We start from the raw sequence: 21243 nt of genomic DNA on the forward strand, positions 1-21243 counted from the left end.
TGGTGTAATATATTGCCTTTGCAGACAATATGTAGCCTAAATAGTTTCACAAAATATTGTTTGCCATAACATGAGTGTATATAGTATTTACAAATGTATAAATAAAGACTGTTTGTTTGTTTGGTTAAAATGTAGTTTAATTTTTGTTGTTTATTTTTCTTTATTATTGCTAATTTTGCTAATTTCTTGTAACACAGCATAGGCTTCTCTGGTCCTTAAAGGTTCCAAGTGTCCCCAACAAGGCCTGGACCATTCTAAGCATAGACTCCTGCCCTGTATATCACAGATGCCAGCCGATATTACAACAGAACGTCCCAGAATACGACATACAAAGACAAAGCACATAATTTACAGCTAATGGTTTAAGACTCGAATATCCAGGATGCATCGCAACAAAACAAAGCATCGCCGGGTTGAGGTTGAACCTTACGTGCAGACCCAGAATCAGCTTTCCGTACGAACATACCCCACCTCCACCGGTATAGACTAAAACGGTTAAACTGAGCGGAGATCGGTGTCTATAGACTGCTTTCACCCCCACCTCCCCCTCCCATCTCTTATTGCTGACGACTGTGGGCTATTCGCTGCAGGGGGGAGGCGAGGAGAGCGGAGCGGCAGAAGGCTCATTGTGTGTTGGGTAGAGAGGGGGTTTCGAAGTGGGGGGAGCGAGAGCGTGCTTGGAGGCTGAACTCTCGCTTTTGTCGCCTGTGGTGGAGGGAGGCGGATTAAGTAGCCTTCTCACTATCACACATCGTGCCCGGTTCCTTCGTGATTTTCTTCATCATGCCCGTTACTGAGGATACACCGAGACCGGGAACATGATGCAAATATAGGATAAAAGAGGAGGACGTCTGCCTCAGCTGGGGAATCGGTAAATGGTGCGAACACCGTGCTGACGGCGGAGATGAGAAGAAAGGGGGACAATAGGAAAGGATGAACGGATGGAGGATAGACATGGCCCCCCGGTAGACACGCGCCTCCGGTTTACCGCATCTCTGATCTCGCACCGCCCTCTGTCTGACTGAAGGTCTGGCTGTCTCGGGGAGGAACCGAACAGTCTTCACTGGGAGGCACTGATTATAGGCTATAGAAATATTGAGCCTGTTGTTCATGTTTGTGTGATTTCACAGCGAGGGGTGTGTATAGTCTGTGAATCTGTGCGAAGGGTGTGTTTGAATACAAGGTGGGCTGTTGCCAGACAGGCTATATGAGCTGACTTTTCAGGGGTGTGTTTGAGTGTATGTGTACAATAATTGGTTGACAAAGTGTGTGCAAGAGAGTTGAAGGAGTGTGTGTGTATGAACCATGGGTAACGCAGAGAGTATGGAGTCCCAGTTGGCGGTGATCCGGGCCAGGAGTGCCCCGGTCAAACTGCCCATGCCCGACCCTGCAGAGCTGGAGGAAAGGTTCTCCATTGCATTGGTATGTAACACACACACACACGCCCACACACACACACGCACGCCCATACACACACACACATGCAAACGCCCATGCAAACATGCACACCCACAAACACACATACACACAGACATCCATGCACACGCCCATACACACACACACACACACACACACACCACATGCCCACTCCCTCATGCTCACTCACTAACTGCTCACTGATCTATGCTTTTGGTTGGCTTGTTCTGACAAAGCACAACACTTTTGGCAGGATGCTGAAAATGTGTGTTGGTGTTTACGCTGATCCATTGTGGCTGACTGGTTTAAATTGATCAGCGTTGTTTGGAATATCCTTCATATACTGAACTTCCGGCGTCTTCCAATGAGACGCTGTCATATTTAATTCAATGTGTTCATGTGTTGTGTGTTTGTGCATGTGTGTGTGTGTGTGAGTATCAGTGAGGTTCTTTCATATGCACACGCACACTCATGTTTTATTCACTACTCTCACATGCTTGTATCTCTTCGCTGATGAGCGAATGTTTGCCTTCAGTAGAGATGGAATATCCACTGAGAAGAAACGGTGTGTGTGTGTGTGTCAGCAAGACTGTCCTATTTGTTTCTTTTTTTCTCTCTCATCCCTTTTTCTCTTTTCTTTCGCTCCCTGCTGTCTCTCTCCATTTTCTCCCCCCTCTCTCAGAATTCGATGAACCTACCTCCAGACAAGGTGCGTCTGCTGCGTTGCTACGACAACGAGAAGAAATGGGAGTTAATATGTGATCAGGTGAGACAGGAGGGGGGGAAAGTATGTCAAACCAGAAACTAAGACGCGCGTGTGTGTGTTTGTGTGTGTATATGCGTATTTGTGCGTGCATTAGCAAAAGGAAGTTTCATCAATGGGGTATGCTCCTACCGTTATAGCCTTTGCACACTAGGACATGGTCTGGGACTGCGTGTATATATGCATACCTGTGTTGGATGATTGGGGGAGGGGGTGTTTAACATTGTGAAGGCGTTGTTGACAGCGAGTGTTGTTGACGGTTTGTGTTTATAACTTTGTGTGTGTGTGTTGCAGGAGAGGTTCCAGGTGAAGAACCCCCCTCACACATACATCCAGAAGCTGCGGGGGTTCCTCGACCCCGCTGTCACGCGCAAGGTGGGCCGCCACTCTGTTGCCTCGGTTACGCACCCTCACTCGTCGGGCTTCTTGCTCTATGTGCTAAAGCTGTAATAACCATGGTGACCGTCTCTCAAGCCTCGAAGATGAGATGATCAACTTGGCTGATACGCTGTGTAAACATTGCGCCTTGAAGAGGATGAAGGCTCACTTCTTTATGTTTCCCTTCAGAAATTCAGGAGGAGAGTGCAGGAGTCCACTCAAGTGCTCCGAGAGCTGGAGATCTCACTACGGACAAACCACATTGGGTGAGTGTGGGATGGTGTGCTGGAGAATGTGTGTGTGTGTGATGTGATGTTAAATGCCTGTCTCCTGCCTACAGGTGGGTGAGGGAGTTTCTAAATGAGGAGAACCAGGGTCTGGACGTCCTTGTGGAGTATCTGTCCTTTGCTCAGTACGCCGTCACGTAAGACTGATTTGGTTTTATCTATCTGTCTGTATGTGTGTGTATGTACAGGTGTGTGTATGTGTTGACTTTTGCACGGAAGACTATATGGTAGTCTTCCATGGTATATATGGTATATGTTTGTCAAACATATTTGCGTTAAATCTCTGTGATGGTTTTGACTTGTATGTGTGTGTGTGTAGGTTCGATGGGGAGGTATCGGAGCCCAGTACTGAGTCCTCCGTAGATTCTCCCTGGAGCCGTTCTATAGAGGATCTCCATGGCGACAACAACCTGCCTTCACCCTCCAGTGGCAACAATGTGCCACGCGCTTCTCGCCACTCCATAAGGTAACACACACACAATAGATCTCAGACACACACACACACAGTCCACGCAACGCAAACATCCAAGACGCATATACAGTTTGCAGAGGAGTTGTGAGGGAAATGGTGAACATGCTGGTGTTAATGATTCAAACCCTGCTGTTAGTTCTACGTTGGTGTCCAGGTCCAACACACTACCCAGCCGGAAGACGCTGAAGAACTCCCGTCTGGTCTGTAAGAAGGACGACGTCCACGTCTGTGTGATGTGTCTGCGTGCCATCATGAACTACCAGGTAAGAGGCCCTCTTTCAGTTCCCACACGTCCTAACAGAGAGACTAAACTACACGACAGTCTTCCACTTTTATATCCCTGTAGAATGATGTTCAATTAGATGGATGCATCCAGCTCTACTCTTTTCAACCCTAACCCCGAAAGATAACTTAAGTTCAAATGAACTTCTCCCTAACAGGAGCAGTAGGCTGTTTGCGGGGCAGCTTTCACAACACACGGGGGAAGGATGTATATGTGTGCGTGGAAGCGTGGTGGGGCTGGGGGGTATTTTCCGGAATGACCATCTCACCTTTTTCCTCTCTCTCTCTCTCTCTCTCTCTCTCTCTCTCTCTCTCTCTCTCTCTCTCTCTCTCTCTCTCTCTCTCTCTCTCTCTCTCTCTCTCTCTCTCTCTCTCTCTCTCTCTCTCTCTCTCTCTCTCTCTATCTATCTATCTATCTCTCTCTCTCTATCTATCTCTCTCACTCTCTCTCTTTCTCTCACTCCCCTCTCCCTCCCCCTTCCTTTCTGTGCAGTATGGCTTCAACATGGTCATGTCCCATCCTCATGCTGTGAATGAGATAGCCCTGAGCCTCAATAACAGGAACCCCAGGTGAGTACAACCCAGCATAGCCCCAAAACAACGTCCATTTTCACTCTAGAACGTACCACTGAAGGATCGGTATAAATCTGTAACCCCCCCCCCCCCCCCGCCCCCCCTCAGGACCAAGGCACTGGTGTTGGAGCTGCTTGCTGCTGTGTGTCTGGTCAGGGGGGGTCATGAGATCATCCTGGCTGCCTTTGATCACTTCAAAACGGTAGGAGCCAGTGTGCTTACCAAATTACTGGAACATTTTGATTCAATGCCGCAATATTGCTGTTCGGTGCTGCTGTAACAATGCATCAATCTGCCTGCCTGTCTATCTGTCTCTGTGATGCACAGACACAGAGTAGAAGTTAACAGAATAAGGAACATCATCCATTTTTATTGACCAAGTAAAATATTTAGTTTTCACTGCACATTAAGTACAGCTATGAAATGTAAATTATGTCACTGCAATCCCAAGAGATAGTCTATCTCTCTATCTCATTCTCTTTTTCCTCTGTCCTCTATGCCCATGCCCATGCTCTCTCTCTCTCTCTCTCTCTCTCTCTCTCTCTCTCTCTCTCTCTCTCTCTCTCTCTCTCTCTCTCTCTCTCTCTCTCTCTCTCTCTCTCTCTCTCTCTCTCTCTCTCTCTCTCTCTCTCTCTCTCTCTCTCTCTCTCTCTCTCTCTCTCTGTACCCAGGTGTGTTCTGAGACAATGCGCTTTGAGAAGCTGATGGAGCATTTCAAGAATGAGGACGACAACATTGACTTCATGGTATAACACACACATTTTGTGAATGTCTAGTTTGGTTTGCTGCAACATGAATCTGTACAACTACAAAGTCTTATCTGTGCAATTCCAGAGTTTATATACGGAAAAATATTCTCATCTCTTTCTACAATGTTCTGACCCAGATTAACTATTAATTGTTTTTTGTGTGTGTGTGGATGGGGTGTGTGTGTACAGGTGGCTTGTATGCAGTTCATCAACATTGTGGTCCACTCAGTGGAGGACATGAACTTCAGAGTCCATCTGCAGTACGACTTCACCAAACTCTGCCTGGATGATTACCTTGAGGTTAGAACACACACACACGCACACACACACACACCCTCTCTCTCTTTCTCTCTCTGTCACAAACTACGAAGGGTCAAGTTGTGTTTTAGGTGAAGTGCTACCCAGCCCTAAACCTGCTGCAGTGTGTGTGCTACCCAGCCCTAACCCTGCTGCAGTGTGTGTGCTACCCAGCCCTAACCCTGCTGCAGTGTGTGTGCTACCCAGCCCTAACCGTGCTGTGCTGCCTGTGCTACCCAGCCCTAACCCTGCTGCAGTGTGTGTGTTACCCAGCCCTAACCGTGCTGTGCTGCCTGTGCTACCCAGCCCTAACCCTGCTGCAGTATGTGTGCTACTCAGCCCTAACCCTGCTGTGCTGCCTGTGTTACCCAGCCCTAACCCTGCTGTGCTGCCTGTGTTACCCAGCCCTAACCCTGCTGTGCTGCCTGTGCTACCCAGCCCTAACCCTGCTGTGCTGCCTGTGCTACCCAGCCCTAACCCTGCTGTGCTGCATGTGTTACCCAGCCCTAACCCTGCTGTGCTGCCTGTGCTACCCAGCCCTAACCCTGCTGTGCTGCCTGTGCTACCCAGCCCTAACCCTGCTGTGCTGCATGTGTTACCCAGCCCTAACCCTGCTGTGCTGCCTGTGCTACCCAGCTCCTAACTCTGCTGTGGTGCCTGTGTTACCCAGCTCCTAACCCTGCTGTGCTGCCTGTGCTACCCAGCCCTAACCCTGCTGTGGTGCCTGTGCTACCCAGCCCTAACCCTGCTGTGCTGCCTGTGCTACCCAGCCCTAACCCTGCTGTGCTGCATGTGTTACCCAGCCCTAACCCTGCTGTGCTGCATGTGTTACCCAGCCCTAACCCTGCTGTGCTGCCTGTGCTACCCAGCCCTAACCCTGCTGTGCTGCCTGTGCTACCCAGCCCTAACCCTGCTGTGGTGCCTGTGCTACCCAGCCCTAACCCTGCTGTGCTGCCTGTGCTACCCAGCCCTAACCCTGCTGTGCTGCATGTGTTACCCAGCCCTAACCCTGCTGTGCTGCATGTGTTACCCAGCCCTAACCCTGCTGTGCTGCCTGTGCTACCCAGCCCTAACCCTGCTGTGCTGCATGTGTTACCCAGCCCTAACCCTGCTGTGCTGCATGTGTTACCCAGCCCTAACCCTGCTGTGGTGCCTGTGTGTCCCTGTAGAGGCTGAAGCACACGGAGAGCGACCGTCTGCAGGTGCAGATCCAGGCCTACCTGGACAACGTGTTCGACGTGGGGACCCTGCTGGAGGACGCAGAGACCAAGACGGCTGCCCTGGAGAGGGTGGAGGAGCTGGAGGAGAGCATGACCCATGTGAGGAGAGAACACACACACACTTGAATACATAGGACCCCACACACATATTTAAGCAGACACACACACGGATACACACACATACACCCACACATGCACTGACACAGGCACTCAAAGATACACACACACATTCATACGCCAACACCTTGGAATACATACACTAATGATTCCTGTTTTTTGTCAAATGTTGTTACTGTGAGGTACTTCAACGATGCTTACTGTGTGTTTCTCTGCAGATGTCTGAGAGGCTACTGGACACAGAGAACGAGGCCATGGCCAAGATAGTAGAGCTGGAGAAACAGCTGATGCAGACCAACAAAGATCTGGACAGCATAAGGGTCAGTTAGTTCATTTGTTGATTCATTGATTCATAATTGACTAACTGTTAGTCCGTTAGTTCCACTTCTATACATGCAATGAGGTCATTTTACAATCGATCCACTGTACCATTTAAATAGGTTAATGCTAGACAAATTAAGTAAGTTACCCGTGCTAATGGTAGGCCTGGATGAGCGAGTGTCAGGTTTTTTGAGTGCTTGGGTGTTAATGCAACTAACAAACAGCTAACCGTGTGCTAAAGGTGGACAACAGATATTGTCTGTGCTGACTGTGCTGGTGTCGTGCAGGAGGTGTATGCTAGCGCCAACACGCAGGTCCACACTCTGAGAAGGATCGTGAAGGAGAAGGACCAGACCATCCGCCGGCAGAGCAGACTGGAACGCCAGGCGCAGGAGGGAGGGGGCGCCAAAGAGGCCCAGGCAGGTGGCGGGGTGCACCCCCTGAGGGGTGAGGGGGACGGTGGGGTGTCAGACATACCCTCACCCTCACCCCCCCTAGGCACCGCCCTCTCCCCAAGCCCGGAGTCCATGGCTTATAACACTATCGGCCCCGGGATGGGGATGCCGGCCCCTCCCCCGCCCCCGCCCCCTCCACCAATGCCAGAGATGTTGGGAATGAGTGAGTGTTTTTTTAAGCCTATCAGATTGCTTGTTGTTGCTGTAAAGGACGTTAAGAAGCTAACAACAATAAACAAACAATAGAACACTGGTAATCTTTTAAGTTGGTGTTCCAAGAATTAAAATCCTAATTCATTTACAAGTTCCTCTTTTTCTCCTTCTAAACTCCTCCCCCCAGTGTCGAATGGACCCTATCCCGCCCCTCCCCCGCCTGCTCCTCCTCCCCCGCCCCCTCCTCCTCCCCCTCCCTGCCGCTCCATGGAGACCACGTGCTCCGGGCCCCTGCCCCCCCCTCCTCCCCCCGTGGCCCCCCCTCTCCCTGGGTGTGGAGGATCACCCACTGTCATTTTCAACTCTGGCTTGGCAGGTAAGGCCTGTGTGTGTGCGTGCATGTGTTTTCAGGAAGATAACTACTTTGTCTTAGCGTCTTAGAGTAGTACCTAACCCTTGGTAGATTGTGTTAATATGTACACCTCATTCAATATCTCATGTTTTTTCTTCAATTTCCTTCAGTTTTCCTGCTTTTGCCTGGCTTCTCTTCTCGGTATACTATACTGTAACCTTCTCTAATGTTCTGTCTCGGTTCTCTCCCTGTTCTTCTTCTGCTCTCAGAGGGCCCTCTGAAGCTGTTCTGTAGGTTTCCTCTTAACGCTCTCTCTCTTTCCTCCTGATACACACACGCACACACAAACCCAAATACACACACACACTGTTCTTTCATCGTGTTATAAATGTACAACTCCTAGTCACCAGGGGCAAACTGAGATACCCTGATACAGAGTTATTTTCAAATCTGTAATCTGGATTGTTTTAACTCACTGTTTACCTAAATATCATGGTTTTGGACCAGGTTCATTTCCAAGTCCATCAAGTTTCTAAATCCAGATTAGAGAATTGGCCGTGTCTAAATGTAACTGGTCCCGGTTATCGGGGATGTTCAGCATGTTCGGTAAGACAAATACTGCAAGAACCATGATGTGAATGTTTTAATAGTTTGGATGGGTTTGCAGTGGTCTGGATTAGGATGAATGCTCCTGAACTATCCCTTTAAAAAATGATATTGTCATACTCAGTCTGACCCTTTTCTGACCCCTGTTGTGTTGGATTCTTCTCTCAAATGCAGTGACTCCCTACTCTCTGTGTCTCTCATTTGCGATCCCTTTTAACATTTCCATTCCATATTACAATCTTACTTTGTGGAAAATTATAATAATTAATTACATAAAGTATTGTTAAGCTCTCTCTTTCTCTCCCTCTTTCCCGCTAGCTGTTAAGATTAAGAAGCCCATTCAGACTAAATTCAGGATGCCAGTATTCAACTGGGTCGCCCTAAAGCCCAGTCAAATCAATGGAACGGTCTTCAACGACATTGACGACGAGAGAATCCTCCAGGTATGCACAGTCACTGAGTGTGCATAAACACACACAAACAAACACACACATACATACATACATACACACGCACATGCACACACTATAACGGGAAATGTGTGCTACAGGAGTTGAACGTGGAGGAGTTTGAGGAGATGTTTAAGACCAAGGCCCAGGGCCCAGCGGTGGATGTCACCCTGAGCAGGCAGAAGGCCCCTCAGAAAGGCCCCAGCAGAGTCTCCCTCCTGGAGGCCAACAGGGCCAAGAACCTGGCCATTACCCTCCGCAAGGCCGGCCAGGGGCCTGAGCTCATATGCAGGGCCATTGTGACGTAAGCCCCCCGGACCCCAAACCACCTGACTCCCTAGCAAACTCCACATCCTCCTCATCCTTCTTGCTGCGACTCTTTCTCTCTCTGTCTCCCCATAGTGCCTTTCTTCCTTTTTTTCTTAACCTCCACCCCCCTTTCTACCTCTCTCTCTTTTGTCTCTCTCTGTCCTGGCCCCCTCCCTGCCCCTGCCCCCCCCTCTCCCATTCCTCTCGCCATCTATATTTCTGAAAGTGTTCTGAAAGGCCTAAGAGCCCAGTGTCTGTCGGTCTGTGTGTTCCTTAACCTCTGCGTGTTCTCCGCTCTGTACCGTAGCTTTGACCTGCGCGCCGTGCGGATGGACTTTGTGGAGTGCCTGATGCGCTTCCTGCCCACCGAGGGCGAGGTGAAGGTCCTACGGCAGTACGAGAGGGACAGAAAGCCCCTGGAGGCCCTGAGCGACGAGGACAGGTTCATGATGCAGTTCAGCCGCATCGAGAGGGTGGCCCAGCGCATGTCCATCATCACCTTCATGGGCAACTTCACTGATAATATCCAGATGCTCACCCCGGTAAGACACACACACACACACGCCACTGTGTGACATCAGTGTCATTTACTAGATGGTTGGATTTTTATACAATGTCTATATTTTGCACTGCCATACTGTACGTGTAGTTGCAGGGATTACATTTGACCTTCACTTATCAAAGAAACACATAAACACACACACAAAATAATAAGGATTGATGTCATTGATTATCTTTCTATTTTCTGGTGGCAGCAACTCCATGCCATCATCGCTGCATCTGTGTCGATCAAGTCTTCCCAGAAACTCAAGAAGATTCTAGAGGTGTGTGAGATACCTGTCTTTCAGTAATAAGCCTCTCACTGTCTCTTTCTCTCTCTCACTGTCTCTCTCTCTCTCCTTGAATTGCCTTTTTAAGTCTAATAATAGTACCAGATAACCCTTTGTGTGTGTGTGTGTGTGTGTGTGTCTGTGTGTGTGTGTGTGTCTGTGTGTGCATGTGTGTGGTTATTAGATTATCCTGGCTCTGGGGAACTACATGAACAGCAGCAAGAGAGGAGCTGTGTATGGGTTCAAGCTGCAGAGTTTAGACCTGGTAAGAGACATCCAGACACTGTGCCGCTTTCACAAAGCAAACACACTCGTCTGTTTCACACACACTTCATACTTTATGAACATAGTTATTTAACATAGTTAAAACACGTGTGTCTAATTGTGTGCGTGCTTATTCCTCCTCAAGCTACTGGAGACTAAGACCACTGACAGGAAGCTGACTCTGCTACACTACATAGCTAATGTAGTGAGGGAGAAATACCCCGCTGTTGCTCTCTTCTACAATGAGCTGCACTATGTAGAGAAGGCTGCCGCAGGTGAGTGTGTGTGTTCCTGTGAAACCCTGAATATAATAACAGTTATTCAAGGAGTAACGAGACGCCACGAGAACACACAAGTCCAACCATTCATTTGACATTGTGTGTGTGTGTGTGCGCGTGTCTGTTGTGCAGTTTCTCTGGAGAACGTGGTGTGTGACGTGAAGGAGCTGCAGCGAGGCATGGAGCTGACCTGGAGGGAGTACAGCATGCATGGCCACAATGCCACGCTCAAAGACTTCATCAGCAAGCACGAGACCCGCCTGCAGAAAATACAGGAGGATGCACGCATAGCGCAGGCAAGGCACACACACACACACACAGAGACACACACTCCTTCACACTTATCAGACGACTAAAATCTCTTTATTTCTCTGACGGCTGTGTTCTTATCTCAGGATGCGTTTGATGACGCCGTCAAGTTCTACGGGGAGAGTTCTAAGACGATGCCCCCCTCCGTGTTCTTCCCTGTGTTTGTGCGTTTCATCAAAGCCTACAGGGTGAGCAGGACGTGTGGGTGTTAGCAAGCTCCATTTCCATTTGTGGAGAGAAAAAAGATGACTCAAAAGAACAACTCAGTGCTTGTCTGTCTATTACTCGCTCTGTTTCTCTCTCTCTCTCTCTCTCTCTCTCTCTCTCTCTCTCTCTCTCTCTCTCTCTCTCTCTCTCTCTCTCTCTCTCTCTCTCTCTCTCTGTCTCTCTCTGTCTCTCTGTCGCTCTCTCTCTGTGTCTCTATCTCCTATCTCTGTCTCTCACTTTCTCTATCACTTTCTCTCTCCCGCTCTGTCTCTTTGTCTCTTTCTTTTTCTCTCATTATCTTTTTGTTTACTCCTTTGTGTGGGTGTGTGTGTGTGTGTGTGTGTGTGTGTGTGTGTGCAGCTGGCCGATGAGGAGAACGAGCAGAAAAGGAGACAGGAGCAAATGATGCTGGAGAAACTGGAGCAAGAGGAACATCAGCACGAGGAGGTGGAGCCCAAGGTACAGCCCGTTACCATGGAGACACACCTCACGGTCCTGCGCCGTGTGTCGCCATGGTGACCGCCTCATCACTGTGACATTCCGTGTCTTCACAGTGGAATAGAAAAAACGGATTCTTTCTCTTTCTGCTTCTCTCCCACTCCCACTCTCTCTCACTCACTCACACACACACACAGTCTCCCTCACACAAGGGTAAACGTCAGCAGGTGGAGCTGATCACAGAGCTGAGGAAGCGTCAGACTGGGAAGGACAGCCGACATGTTTATGAAGGCAAAGACGGAGCCATAGAGGACATCATCACAGGTACACACACACACACACAAAAACAAACATACACAGACATACAAACATTACGCGTGCACACAGACAAACACATACACATACTGCTGTTTGCTGCCGTTTTACTGTTTTTTTTTTTTTGCTGTGATCTAATTGGCTGTTTTCTGGCTGCAGTGCTGAAAACCGTCCCATTCACTGCCAGGACAGCTAAACGCAGCTCTCGGTTCTTCTGTGATCCCGCCCACACTGAAGAACACTACTGAGCTCTGAGCTACAGAGAAAGAAAGAAAGACAGAAAGGAGTGGTAGAATAGGAATGGGAGGGATTAAGAGAGAGTGCATGATAGAGAATGAGAGAGATACAAGAGAGAGAGAAAATAAAACCTCAACCACTCATGTATTGTCTTTACCGAGCAGAGAGACTGGCTCTGAACTCTGTCTCACAATGACCTGGGATGAAGCCTATCTCCTCACTACTCTCCATTACTCCCCTGTGCTCACAGACTTCAAACCTTGGACTCAATCAGCACTTTTTGCAAATCTCATCAATTCAAAAGAAATAATTTAAGAGGACATGGTTGGATTAGATGGTGGAAGAGATTGAAAGAGGAAGAGGAGGAGGAAGACTGACAGGCATGTTTTTTTGTTGAAAATTCCAACAGATTCTTACTGATGCTATTATGAAGGGCTGGACTTGTTATTGAATTGCGGTAATACCAGAGTCATGTGTAGGGAGAGTATTTGCTCAACATTGGATATGGTGCCTCCCTGCAATTAAGTAACTAAACTTGCAATGATAATTTTTAGTTTAAATTCCAGATGTTGAATTCAACGTGGTTTAAAATAAAATAACATAAAACCATTCCATCAAATAAATTGAGATTGGTCTAATGTTGACTTGGATGCACCACACAGGCCCAAATGGTTCTTGCGTTTATTTTTTAATAGAACCTTAATGATCAAACTCAGCATCTACAGAATGGCTCTGGTTACCTGTGTTTATTGTGAGCTATTAAATGCTTGTACAGAACACTGAAAAAAAGACAAAAAACATTATTGTTCCAAAAAACAAAAAAAAACTCACAACCCCAAAAACAGGTGAAACACCATCAGTCCAAATGATGACTGTGAAACAGTCAGACTTGTACAGTGTTTCTACATCCACCACATTTACTGTGTTTGCTACTGTATTTGCTACCTTTATCCTAAACAATACAGGTTGTTAACTTATCTTACTGTAACTTCACCAAACTTTCTGTCACACACACACACACACACCTTGGTGCTAATGTGTTTCTGCTAATCGATGCTACGTCTTGTTATTGTAAGGATGTAGCGTTTTAGATCATGGAGACAGACTAACACCTTGACATCACACACACACACACACACACACACACACACATGGGTGCTACGTGTTTCTGTTAATCGATGCTACGTCTTGTTATTGTAAGGATGTAGCGTTTTAGATCATGGAGACAGACTAACACCTTGACATCACACACACACACACACACACACACACACACACGTGGGTGCTACGTGTTTCTGCTAATCGATGCTATGTCTTGTTATTGTAAGGATGTAGCATTTTAGATCATGGAGACAGACTAACACCTTGACATCACACACGTACACACACACGCACACACACACACTTTCCACTTAACACTGCTCCCTCCCTGGCTGTCTCATGACCAACCCTGGGCAAGATAGACCTCTCCATTTCAAATCAAACTATTAAAAAGAAAACAGGAATGTGAGTGACAACAGCACAATACTTTTCTACTATGTGTATATATATTTTCTAGGGAATCCTGCTCATTGCCTGTACCCTGCTTTGTGAGTGTTCCTCAATGTTGATGTTGAATCCTGCACATGTTGTGTAAATAAATGCTTCCCTGTCAGACTGTGAGGCCCTGCCTTTCTGGGTTTTATTTGGAATTGTGTCTGTATCATTAGACTTACTATACCCCAGAGAACAGAATACTTTATTGTAGAGTTTGTATGCATATTGTAAATCACAAGAGGGCAGCATTTCACCATACCCCTCAAAGCGAGATACGCCCTTGCAAAACATTATGCTTGCAGTTGTTTAAAAAAACAACTGATTGCGCGTTACAAACCCCTTGTGTAATAATTTGAATAACTGACCCTAGGTCTAGGCTACTGCATGACCCAAGTCTACCAATCTACTCTACTGCACTCGATCAATTAATCAAATGTAATATAGAGCACATACAAACAACCTTCCAAACCACCGAACATCAAAAAATCTGATTAATTGCTATTACGTCAGATAATATCTGATTTCTGATTGGCTGGAAGGTAATGGGCGGATTTTAATGTCTTCACGCGGAAGCGACTACAGTGTCTACGAAGTTTTCGGGTCATGTTAGAACAAGATTGTTGGTTTCATTTCAGAATGACAGAGAATCCAGTATAAGTACGTTATTTTCTATCAAGTTACTGTGCAGTGGCTACGTTTTCACTTGTTTGTTTGGAGTAGGAACAGAAAAGTTCAATTTCGCGTTTGCAAGGTATTCCAAAAGTTGGTCTGCAGCTGAGATGCAACGGGTAACCAACGATATGACAGCTCTCGTAAGTGACACTGACATGTTTGGGGAAAACCTAGACCAAGAGTTGGAACCAGGGGTCCAAGGCTTTTCTCGTAGTGGTACCGGGATTGGTTTGGAGTTCAAACAACCGGTAGCTCAGCCCCGGAAGCCGAGCAAGAGTTTTTGGGATAACCCGCGACCATGGCCAAAGATGGCTTTGTCAATGTTCTGTAGTGTTTTCCTGGTCTTGGCTGTCGCTGTCTTCTGTGCATTTCTATACATCATTATAAAAGGTATGCCCTTCATCCACATAGACATAACACTGTGCTACGTTTGTGTTTTGATATGCTGTTCTGTTCCCAATGTAACGTTTGTAACTGTTTCAGACCTGAGTGCTGAGAGGATGTTGGGGGAGGATGGGACAGAGGTCCGCGTCCTGGGTGAGTTTCAGGTGGTGTGGAGACTGCAATTTCTTCCTTCTCCTACATTTTCTGTCACATATTTCTGGTTTGATTCCTTTCCTCCCGGTTGTCTCTGAAGGATTCTGGAGTGTTCTGGTATTGTCAGTGTTGGCTGGCTTGTCCTGCTGCAGTTTCTCATGGACACTCACATACTTTGACTCATATCAGCCAGGCATGTTTCCCCCAACCCCCCTGTCGTCTGCCTACCTCAGGTATTACGCAGTCACAACACACACACTTCCATTCAATGTTTAAGGGGAAATAAGTACACGTATACAACAAAGGAACATAAACTATCCTCACACACATGATAATGCTCTTGTTATTGGAATGTGTGTGCATGTGCATGCTCGTGTGTGTGTCTTGTAGGCGTTTGACAGGCCACTCCTTCCATGTGGGCTACAGCGTGGCTGTCCTGAATGGCATAGTGGCCGCACTGACTGTTGTCTGGAACCTCATTTGACCCCTGACCTCTACCCAGAATTCAATGCTTCTGCACGTGGCCCGCCTAACATCCCAGCTATCGCCACTGACCTCAGCACTCAGAAGTATCACTGTAAAACAAGGAAACACTGAATAACACAAATATAAAGAGCTGTGCTTGGCATATTAGAAGCAAAGCTAATTCTTTAAATTTGTCACAGTATTACTGTAATATATTTAGTCCTAAGACAATATCATGTGTTTTGTAAGGATACAATACATTCATGTCAGTTGTTGTTTAGTGTTGGCAAATGAACAGCATATTCGTTTGTGAATGTTTTTGTACAATTGACAATCCTCCTACTGTCCCACCCAGCCAATGAATGTGACCCTGTATTGTCCCACACTGTCTAACCCTGGCACATCCCACTAATAAAGTAGCTCACACTTGTTGTCAACTTGTATCCTTCATAAACAGAAGTCTCAATAAATTGGGTGAAATGGCACTGAAAAGCATTCCTGAAACTCCATTGTTTCACTAACAGACACATAAGGATAAAGATTTATTCATAATCATTACAGTTACAGCTTTTTTCAACAAAGCACTCTTCTTAACCCTTGTGCATGTTACACAAGAGTGGAAATGGTATCATATACAACAAGCAGCAAAGACAACTTAAATAAATGAGTCACCACTGAATGTTAATGTGATGTCAATACATGTGTGGGAGTTTTCATGTGTGTATGTGTGCGCTTGTTTAGCAAATGGAAGGTTCATCAACAGCGTCTGCTCCTTCTGTGATAGCCTTTACACACTTGGCCATGGTCTGAGAGGCTCTGCTGATAGAATCTGAAAGAGAGAGCGAGAGTTACACACACACACACACAAATGTTTGATCTAGCTGACCTACAAGTAAGCACATTCGTCTCTCACACAGACACATACCTGTCATGTAGAAGTCTTTAGCCGTGAGCTGAGGAGGAACAAGAGGATCTTCTAGGACAGTCTGGTTCACCGTCTGAAGGAGAGAGGGATCAAAATATAAGGAATAAAGAGAAAAATGACTTGCCCTTTATACAGAAATATAATCAGGCCTTGATCTGATCAATAATGAGATTTAGGGCTGAGAGGTGAAAGGTCAGGCAGTGACCTTGGAGAGTTCGTTGGCCTGTTTGAAGTAGTTGGCTTCCTCCACGTCATCGTAGCGGATCAGGTTGGGGGAAACCTCCGCCAGTCTGTCCCTCAGCTCGTTCACGGAATCATAGGGCAGAGTCACGCCAGCCAGCTGGAAACACACACACACGTTTAACAGGCACAGCGCACGCCAATGCTAGCAGAATCTGTCTCTAAAAGTCTATACTATGGATTTGAGTGCGTTTGTGAGTAATACTGTAAGAGTGTGTACCTCAGAGATGGCTCGGATGATCTTCCAGTCCTCTCTGGCCATGCCGGGTGCCGTGACGGCCACGCGTGTCTGCTGGCTCCGCCCCTCCGTGTTCACGTAGGTTCCCACCTTCTCTGTGTAGGCGGCCCCAGGCAGGATGACATCAGCCATGGATGCTCCCACGTCGCCATGATGACCTAGGAGGAACCACATATGGCATGAGCATCACGTGCGTGCTAATGTACGTTATCATGTGAAATCATACGTTAACGTGCATTCCTACCTTGGTATATGATCATGCTGTCCTTGGGCAGGTCTTGTCTGGTGATGCAGCCTGCATCGGCTCCCAACAGGAACAGAACCTTGGGCGGGTTCTGGCGGATCGTCTCCACTCCCGCCTTGTAGCCCAGGTCCAGAGCTGCCACCTGACTGGCCACTCTGTGGACAGACACAAACACAACCCAATCAGGACAGCCCTAGCTCAGTTGAACTGGACGCAAAGAAGAAGTGGGACAACTGCACGTTTGGTCAGAACAAGGTAAGCGAACGTGCTAACTCTGATTGGCCTTTTGGATTCCTGGACACATGCAACTGGATGCAGTGAAGTAAGCATGACTGCAGTTACACTGTACACTATTAATACATACAGATGTTCTCTGGACTGGCTAAGCTGACCTGTGCAGCACGTTGAGGACCTTCCAGCCCTCCTCCACCCCGCTGCTGGTCCTGGCGTTCTGGGCTATGGTGGACACAGAGCTCAAGATGGCCGCCCCGTCCTCCCTCTGCAGAGCTGAGCTGCCTACCACCACCACCGGCCGCTTGGCCTCGGCCAGCACCTAACATGGGGACAGGGAGAGAGAAGGGGATGGGTTACATACATGGCCAGAAAGTCGACCTGACTCTTAGAAACTACACTTTACTGAAAGCAAGAGCCACAAGAATGTGTTAAGCGTCGCCAATCATTTCCAGTAGCTCCCACCAATGACTTGTGTATTGCCATGGGTACCTGGCAGAAGGGGTGTGTCCCATTGGCCAGCTCCTGCAGCACATGGGCAGATTCCCCCAGGTGGTCATAGGTGTAGCTCAAGTCCACCCCACTCCCCACCAGCGCCACTTGCAGCTCGTTGTGGAGCCAGCTGACAGACAGAGAGAGAAGGACGGTCGGGGAAAGACATTCAGATATTGTGTTATTAGCAAAACTTCTTAGCAAGGGTGTGTGGGTTTGTGTGTGTGTAAACTTACCTCTTGCGGACGCGAGCGTTGAACAGTGGGGCTTCGTAGCGAGGGTTGGTCCCTATGAGCAGCAACAGGTCACACTCCTCAATGCCCGCGATCCGCGAGTTCAGCAGGTAGTTGGAGCGCAGGTCGGTACTACAGCGTCACACACCAGAGTCACACACCAGAACACGCAGCGTGTTCCGACCACATAAACACCATCAAACCCAATTAGAAGCTCTTTCCTGAGCGCCCCCCCCCCCCCACAAAAAACACCCACTCACCCAGCCCCCGACATAGGGAACACCTCCTCAGTGCAGAGTGCGTCACTGTTCAGCCGGTTGAGGAGGTCCTTCAGAGCCAGCAAGGCCTCTGCATCCACCATGCCTCCCGCTATGGCCGCTACCTCACTGCCCTGGGCTCCTTGCAGCTACGCAGACACACATTTACATGCATGAAATCTTCTTCACACGCTGCAAACAAACACGCCGTCCAGGATACAGTGTGATACTTACTGCTCCGGCCACACGGGTGAGGACGTCCTCCCAGGATGTGGGTACCAGCTGACCGGACGCATTCTTCACCATGGGCTGGGTCAGTCTCTGCCTCTTCAACCCGTCATATGCAAACCTACACACACACAATGTAATAGACAAACACACTTAATCCCACATATATACAGTATATGACCCTGAATCACATTTCAGTGGATACAGGTTCAATGAATACATTGTAGGGGATGATCTAAAATTAAGTGCAGCCCACGTATTCTGAACTAGTATTTAACCTGAATCTGACCTGGTCTTGTCTGAGATCCACTCCTCGTTCACATCTTCATTGAGACGGGGCATGACCCTCATGACCTCACCAGCACGTGTGCTCACCACGATGTTGCTGCCAACTGCATCCAGCACGTCGATGGACTCGGTTTTTCTACAGGCGCAAAAAGTTAAAACACAGTCTTTAAAATCATCAACACATTTATTCTGTAACAAAAACATGAACAATTACATTCTCACACACACACACACACAGTACCTGGTCTCCCAGGGTCTGGCAGTGAAGGCATATGGTTTGGAGGTGAGGGCTCCCACGGGACAGATGTCAATGACGTTTCCGGACATCTCTGACATGAACATCTTCTCCACGTACGTGCCCACCTGCATGTTGTTACCTCTTCCGGTGGTGCCCAGGTCCTCCACACCAGCGATCTCACTGGCGAAGCTGGTAAAGAAAGTTACCAGATGACCAGTCAGAGCCAGGCTCCACTATCAACAGCACTAAAAACATAGGCCCACACTTCTGAGTACAGAGGCCCAAAGGGACAAACAGAGCCAAGCTCACCGGATGCAGCGTGTACACTGGATGCAGCGGGTCATGATAGTCTTGATGAGGGGCCCGATGTTCTTATCCTCCACCGCCCTCTTGTTCTCAGTGAACCGACTCCGGTCTGTACCAAACTGCATGGACTGGTCCTGCGAGGCACAAACACAAAACATGGTTAGAGAGCGAGAGTGTGTGTGTGTGTGTGAGAGAGAGTGAGCATATGTACTTGCCTGTAGGTCGCACTCTCCTCCCTGGTCACAGATGGGGCAGTCCAAGGGATGGTTGGCAAGCAGAAACTCCATAACCCCCTCTCTGTTGACACACAATCACACACACCCCCTTGTGAAAAATCCACTTCGACAACATCCAAGATTTTGTACATCTGTCGCAGGTGTCGCAGACCAAAGTCAAGTATGCCAATGTACCTCGCTTTACGGGTCTTGTCTGAGTTTGTGAGAATGTTCCAGCCCTTCATCACTGGCATCGCACATGCTGCCACAGGCTGTTGACCAGACAACGAATACAGATTTTCCATCAAAATCCCACAGCTTTCTGTGTGTTTAGTCTAGCTCAGTACATTTAAATCATTACAATTACTACTTTGTAAACATGTTACCTTTGGAGCTTTCTCGATCTCGACCAGACACATCCTGCAGTTCCCAGCGACAGACAAACGCTCGTGGTAGCAGAACCGTGGGATCTGTACACCCACCTTTTCACAGGCCTAGAAACACACCAATATGCATTGCCATATGTAAACAAATGCTTAAACGGTATTGCTAATTTACATTTAACAATATAGCGGTCACGCTGCGATTCACACTGAGGTTACCTGCAGCACAGTAGTTCCAGCTGCTACCTCCACTGGCTTTCCATCCACAAACACCTCAACCATATTACTAGCTGCCCGGATGGAGGCACGCACTGTAAACACACATTTGCATCATCACATTATTATTAGTTGAAGTTATAAAAAATAAAAACTGACCACACAGCAATATTTGGAAACATACACTAGAGGTACAGATGAAATGGGAAAGGCATGTGCGAGATGGTTGACATGATTAACTCAACAGGAGATCTGGGGATCTGCGTTGGCAGATATCCAAGTGATTTGAGGGTGCGTAAGGACACCAGGGTCATGTTAAACCCCACTGTAGCTGAAACTTCAACACAACAATGAGGCATACACAGACAGACAGTGCAAGACAAAAAATTGTTATCGTGGCCTGGTTACCGTTGTTTGCGGGAGCCAGGCTGCCCTTGGCTGTCCCGGCTAGCGCGCGGCTCACGGCTGGCAAACGCAACATGATGCTGGAGAGAAAGAGAAGCGACAAATAGAGACAGACAAGAGCGTTACAATATGACTAGTATAGTACTATTGTGTAACCTCTGACATCTTGCCATTTAGTAGCGTTACTAAATACTGTATATACAAATATATACACAACAGCAAGAACAACATTACAAAACCTGGTCATGTTAGCCAATTAGACAACGATTTGACAACAGTTGCTGTCTATGTAACACAATTAATATTGATACGTGTATATGAATATCCAAATGGTAATACTAATGTGTAGTTCCAATTCATTGCTAATTTGTGCCACAAATGGCATGTGTCCTTCTCTGAACTCAATACTAAGTTCTGACTTCCACACCGCTGGACTACGGAATGGCTAAACTATGCTAGGCTAACTAGCTTCCCTTCAAGGACACGGGGTGGTGGTGAGGTTGTATCGCATGAACGGCATTTAAATATTCCACATGTAAAACAACGCACGTTATATGAACAAATAAGGCTAAATGACACGTTTTACACACTCTTACCTTGTCGCTATTTGGCCTTCTTGACCAGAACAGCGATGGATTAGTGCATACACTATTGGTTAACGATAGCGAAGTCGGAAGTCTATGGCCACAACAACGGAAATGACGGAATCGTTTTATAAACAAACTTTTCTGCTCATTATTCTTTATTTAAATAATAATCATATATTCTAAAAACACACATATATACATAATATATTATAAATAAAAATGCATGTTTG

At 47.5% G+C, this 21243-nt stretch overlaps 3 protein-coding genes across 3 annotated transcripts; 2 read left to right on the top strand and 1 right to left on the bottom strand.

The window, feature by feature from the left end:
- The first annotated feature begins 506 nt into the window (after window positions 1-506).
- fmnl2b (formin-like 2b) lies at window positions 507-13739 on the top strand. The gene is made up of 26 exons (XM_062447193.1): window positions 507-1422; window positions 2099-2182; window positions 2474-2554; window positions 2747-2823; window positions 2898-2981; window positions 3164-3310; window positions 3453-3579; window positions 4092-4168; window positions 4280-4373; window positions 4843-4917; window positions 5110-5220; window positions 6387-6536; window positions 6773-6874; window positions 7163-7493; window positions 7671-7859; window positions 8760-8884; window positions 8992-9194; window positions 9507-9741; window positions 9955-10023; window positions 10214-10294; window positions 10439-10568; window positions 10704-10867; window positions 10967-11068; window positions 11448-11546; window positions 11723-11849; window positions 12000-13739. Exons 1-26 carry the CDS (start codon window positions 1306-1308, stop codon window positions 12086-12088), a joined length of 3270 nt encoding a protein of 1089 aa, XP_062303177.1. The 5' UTR covers window positions 507-1305; the 3' UTR covers window positions 12089-13739.
- Window positions 13740-14160: 421 nt separating this feature from the next.
- arl6ip6 (ADP-ribosylation factor-like 6 interacting protein 6) lies at window positions 14161-15852 on the top strand. The gene is made up of 4 exons (XM_062447496.1): window positions 14161-14675; window positions 14769-14822; window positions 14923-15055; window positions 15213-15852. The coding sequence occupies exons 1-4, from the start codon at window positions 14393-14395 to the stop codon at window positions 15304-15306; spliced, it is 564 nt and encodes a 187-aa protein (XP_062303480.1). The 5' UTR covers window positions 14161-14392; the 3' UTR covers window positions 15307-15852.
- On the bottom strand, window positions 15817-21125 carry ndufs1 (NADH:ubiquinone oxidoreductase core subunit S1). The gene is made up of 19 exons (XM_062447495.1): window positions 21023-21125; window positions 20430-20506; window positions 20025-20116; window positions 19809-19916; window positions 19618-19694; window positions 19423-19504; window positions 19211-19341; window positions 18905-19090; window positions 18665-18799; window positions 18382-18496; window positions 18151-18296; window positions 17894-18022; window positions 17658-17787; window positions 17327-17487; window positions 16935-17089; window positions 16673-16848; window positions 16418-16552; window positions 16213-16285; window positions 15817-16116 (listed from the first exon to the last, which is right to left on the bottom strand). Exons 2-19 carry the CDS (start codon window positions 20500-20502, stop codon window positions 16025-16027), a joined length of 2196 nt encoding a protein of 731 aa, XP_062303479.1. The 5' UTR covers window positions 20503-20506; window positions 21023-21125; the 3' UTR covers window positions 15817-16024.
- Between the last annotated feature and the right edge of the window lie 118 nt (window positions 21126-21243).

Source organism: Osmerus eperlanus, chromosome 21, assembly GCF_963692335.1.
Source record: "Osmerus eperlanus chromosome 21, fOsmEpe2.1, whole genome shotgun sequence".
NCBI classification, from domain to species: Eukaryota; Metazoa; Chordata; class Actinopteri; order Osmeriformes; family Osmeridae; genus Osmerus; species Osmerus eperlanus.